This window comes from Erythrolamprus reginae, unplaced genomic scaffold, assembly GCF_031021105.1.
Source record: "Erythrolamprus reginae isolate rEryReg1 unplaced genomic scaffold, rEryReg1.hap1 H_18, whole genome shotgun sequence".
NCBI lineage: Eukaryota > Metazoa > Chordata > Lepidosauria > Squamata > Dipsadidae > Erythrolamprus > Erythrolamprus reginae.
The window spans coordinates 207,181-212,205 of NW_027248471.1; the positions used below are offsets into that span (position 1 = coordinate 207,181).

Sequence of the window (5,025 nt, forward strand, 5' to 3'; positions counted from 1 at the left end):
CTAAATTTGAGAATTATTTTTGCATAAGGAATGTGGACAGATATTGAGAAATAGCTTCCAGAAGGCCATTTTGAGTTCACTATTTCTCATGCTGTAGATCAGTGGATTCATGATTGGTGGTACCACACAGTAAAATATTGAGATAACTGGATCTAATGCTGAAGAAGAGCTAGAGGTTGGACTGAAATAAGCAAGGCTAGCACTTGCCATATATAGACAAATGACTATAAGATGGGGTAAACAAGTAGAGAAGGCCTTTTGCTTCCCTTGGATAGTGGGGATTTGCAAAACTACTCTGAAAATCTTAACATATGAAAACACAATTAGAACAAATAGAATGAACCCTACACAAGAACCAAAGATAAGTGCCAATTCTTCTGCAATGTAAGAGTCAGAGCAAGAGATCTTGAGCAATGGTGGGATTTCACAGAAGAACTGATTGATGATTCTGGAACAGAAATCCAATGTGAGTAAATTTCCTGTATAGAGTATTGAAAAAAAAAGACCACTAATCAAGGTACTAGTTACCATTTGGATGCAAGCTCTTTTGTTCATTACTGTTTCATAATGTAATGGCTTGCAAATTGCTACATAACGATCATATGCCATGACAACAAGGAGGAAGAGATGAGATATCACAAAAAAATCGAAGAAAAAAACTTGACAGAAACACCCAGCATAAGAAATAGCTTCAGTGTTCATCAAAGAATTCAACATAGACTTGGGAACTGTGACAGAGATGGAGCCAAGATCTTGGAAAGATAAGTTGGCTAGAAAAAAATACATGGGTGAGTGAAGTTGATAGCTAGAAAGAACGACAGTGATGATAATCAAGTTTTCAATGAGGACCACCAAATAAATTACTAAAAAAATTATAACATGAAATATCCGAAGTTTCTCAGTGTCAGGGAATCCGTGCAAAAAGAATCCATCAACTCTTGTCTGATTTTCCATTGTACTCCTCAGGCTTTGCATTCTGTGGAACTAACACTGAATTAGACTCTTTTCCACACACCAGTATTCAAGGTATACTGGAGCAATTTTCTCTGATCTAGCTATTTGAGAGAGAAAGAAACATAGTTTCATCTATGGGATACTTATAATTATGCTCAAGGGACTAATTTTGTAAAATCATAGTTAGGTACATTAGGTGCTTGGATTTGTTGTTTATACTGGTTTTTATCCAAAGAACAAAGACTAGATATTTCTTTCACGTTGTTTTAATTGTAGCACAAGATATTTACTATATTTACTTCCATTTTAAATATAAAATCTATTGGGAAATAGAGATTAATCCATCTCTCTCCTATACATACACACAAACTTACATACATACATACATACATACATACATACATACATACATACATAGTATTTCCACATTGGCCCCAAAAAATTGCAATAAAGACTAGGCAAATAGTTGAACCACTCTTAAAGGTTTGGTGTCACCAAAACAATATTTGGATTCCTGTACTACAAGACGGACCAGGGCCTCTCCACAAGATGGACTTTTGGCAAGTTATGGGTTGCACTTCACAAAGAATGGGAAGAATGTTTTCAGAAAACAATTGGCTCAACTTATCATGAGGGCTTTAAATTAAAATTGAGTCTTTAGGATATCCAGGTCCTAATTCCACAGAGAGGGGTGGCATACAAGTCCAATAAATAAATAAAACCCCTAGAAAGCAAGGCAAATAACAAAGGGATGGGAAGGGAGACAAATTCAAACACTAAGTAGTAGACAAAGGAAGCCAAGAGTCTGGCATAAAGAATTCACATGCCTATACACAAATGCACAGTCCGGGGAACAAGCAAGATGAACTTGAACTATTAATACACAAAGGTAGATATGATATAGTTGGAATAACAGAAACTTGATGGGACAAATCCATGACTGGAAGATACTGATAGAAGGATACCAATTTTTCAAAGAATCAGACCCCATAAATGTGGAGGTGGAGTTGCTGTAGTGTTCCATGAAACTAAAGATGAAAACCTCCTAAAATACATATGAGTGAACATAAAAGAAAAAAAAGAATGATATGGCTTTAGGTGCAGGGGTAGGCTACTGCCTGGATGGGGGAAAACACAGTGGAATAGCAAAAATGGAGCTCCACCTCAGAGCACCCACTTTGCACTGAAAGATGTTGAAAGAAAACGCAGGGCTTCCTGCATATGCCATGTCCACAGTATGGTAGTAATAATTTTGGTAGTCGCAAGGAAATTCATGTTGGCAGCAGTTCTCCAATTAGCAAAGAGATAACATAGACCGGGGCGCTCGCCAGTTAGTCATAACCCAGGCTACACTCATATCCCAGGCTTCTGCAGCTCACACAAAAAGCTAGGTTCAAAATCCATGTAGGCAGAAAAAGTCTCTCAGATCCAGGACACTGTCTTCCATAATGGGAACATTGCTTGCCACACCTCTTCTCCCATCAGCCTTTCCTTTATATACTGACAAGGTGTGGCTAAATGTCCCCTAGATCTAATCAATGTCTAGAACCCTTCTTGAGAAATATTGATATCTGGATCTCATCCTTCTGACTCACGCATCTAACAGGGGATTCTCAAAGTCCCCATTGTCCTCTGACTCAGACAATACCCTAACTGGTGGTGCTACAGCCTCTGCTAGTTCCTCAGTCCCTAATCTTCCTCACTCTCACTCTCAGACTCCGATGGCAAGAACACTGGCCTGCGATGCCAGTGCTCTTCTGTCTCCTGATCCTCAAAATCCATGACCAACTGAGTGGGACATGACCACTCACAAAAACAGGAACATGGCATGGCTAGTCTGGCAAAGAGAAGGACCAGGGGAGACATGGTAGCAGTGTTTCAATATTTGAAGGGTTGACACAGAGAGGAGGGGGCCAAGCTATTTTCCAAAGCACCTGAAGGCCAGACAAGGAATAATGGATGGAAACTGATCAAGAAGAGATTCAACCTAGGAATAAAGAGAACTTTTCTGACAGTGAGAACAATCAACCAGTGCCTCAGAACTTCATCACTTGAGACATTCAAGAAGAGATTGGACTGCTATGTGTCAGAAATGGTGTAGGGTCTCCTGCTTGAATGGTGTTTTTGACTAGATGGCCTACATATTCCAAGAAAAACATATAGCATTGCTCCATCAATGCAGGGGTGGGCTACTGCCCGGACAGAGGGGAATGCAGTGGGGTAGCAAAAATGGAGCTCCATCCCAGAGCACCCAATTTTACTGAAAGATGTTGAAATAAAATGCAGGACGTCCTGCATAAGCTATACCCACTGTGTGGTAGTAAAAATTTTGGTAGACCTTCACTGCATCAATGGCACCTAAAGACAGTTACCAGTTTCATTTAGAATGCCTGAACAGGTTGTGTTGTATTCAGGGCCTATTATCCATGGGAATAAACAATGAAACAATTAAAATTAAATAATTAAACTAATTAATTATAACTATAACTAACTATAATTAATTTAAAATAATTAAAATTAAATAATTAAATAATAAATTAAACCCCAAAACCAATTTTTCTTCTTTTGTCTTTGGATTAAGTCCAGTGTAAATAAAAAGCCCAAACTTCTTCTTATATAACTAAAATGCCCCATCCTGTATCTCAGGAGAAAGGCAGCAGAGAAATTGAATTAATAAAATGAATAATATACCTCAGGGCTCCTGAACCAAACTAGGTTTCTGCAAAATGACTCCCCTTGAGGATAATTGCAAACAGTCTATAGATAAAGCTTTGTTTCCTTCTCTCTTACACTGCAAAGATGAACAATACGGTTTTCAAAATATTTCAGTCTGCCTTGAATCATGGAAAGGAGTGTGATTGTTGAGCTCTTTCCATAGACAGCACAGCAGGAACAGCACTATGGAAAACCAATCAAGAGTTGGTGAATTCCTTCTGCACGGATTCTCTGACACTGAAGAGCTACGAATACTTCATATCATCACTTTTTTTGTAATTTATTTGGTGGCTCTCATTGAGAATCTCATTATCATTACTATCATTCTTTATAGCCACCAACTTCACTCACCCATGTATTTTTTCCTAGCAAATTTATCCTTCCAAGATCTTGGCTCCATCTCTGTCACAGTTCCCAAGTCCATGCTGAATTCTTTGATGAACACCGAAACTATTTCTAACTCTGGATGTTTCTGTCAAGTTTTCTTCTTTGTTTTCTTTGTAATGTCTCATCTCTTTCTCCTAGTTGTCATGGCATATGATCGTTATGTAGCCATCTGCAATCCTTTACACTACGAGATGGTAATGAACAAAAAAGTTTGCATCCAAATGATAACCATTGCATGGATGGGTGGCCTTTTCTACTCAGCTCTCTATATTGGAAATTTATCTACAGTGGAGTTCTGTTCCAGAATTATCAATCAGTTTTTCTGTGAAATTCCTCAATTGCTCAAGATCTCTTGCTCTGACTCTTACATTGTAGAAGAAAAGGCACTTATCTTTGGTTCTTGTATAGGATTCATTCTTTTTGCTCTGATTGTTTTTTCATATGTTAAGATTTTTAGAGAAGTTTTGAAAATCCCATCTACTCAAGGAAAGCAAAAAGCCTTCTCTACTTGTTTGCCTCATCTTACAGTCATTTGTCTGTTTATTGTTAGTGGTATGTTTGCATACCTGAGGCCTACACACAGTTCTCCATCAACATCAGCTCTCTTGATTTCTTTGTTCTACAGTGTGGTACCACCACTCATAAACCCTCTGATTTATAGCATAAGGAGCCATGAGCTCAAAATGGAATTCTGGAAACTAATTTTCCGTACATGTTCAAATCCCTTCTGCAAAAATAATTCTCAGTTTCAGCTTCACTTATAAACAGTTACAGTTGCTTATATATGTTCTAGGGATATTATAATTTTTTTAAAAAGATCTTTGAATTACTTGTCTGATGAGTGAAATATATATTAATGCTTTCTCACCAAAAATGGCCCAGAATTGTCATTTAAATTTCAATAATAAATTATATGATTGTAAGTATGTGTTAATTTACAGTAATATTTTGTGATAAATCATAGAACCT

At 37.5% G+C, this 5,025-nt stretch overlaps 2 protein-coding genes across 2 annotated transcripts; one reads left to right on the forward strand and one right to left on the reverse strand.

Moving 5' to 3' along the window:
- LOC139155402 (olfactory receptor 14C36-like) lies at positions 1 to 954 on the reverse strand. The gene has a single exon (XM_070730532.1). The coding sequence runs from the start codon at positions 952 to 954 to the stop codon at positions 1 to 3; it is 954 nt and encodes a 317-aa protein (XP_070586633.1).
- A 2,900-nt stretch (positions 955 to 3,854) lies between these two features.
- LOC139155403 (olfactory receptor 14A16-like) lies at positions 3,855 to 4,820 on the forward strand. Its single transcript, XM_070730533.1, has one exon. It carries the CDS (start codon positions 3,855 to 3,857, stop codon positions 4,818 to 4,820), a length of 966 nt encoding a protein of 321 aa, XP_070586634.1.
- The last annotated feature ends 205 nt before the right edge of the window (positions 4,821 to 5,025 follow it).

Coding starts and splice junctions, on each gene's coding strand:
- LOC139155402 (XM_070730532.1), bottom strand. CDS start 954: ATGGAAAATCAGACAAGAGTTGATGGATTCTTTTTGCACGGATTCCCT.
- LOC139155403 (XM_070730533.1), top strand. CDS start 3,855: ATGGAAAACCAATCAAGAGTTGGTGAATTCCTTCTGCACGGATTCTCT.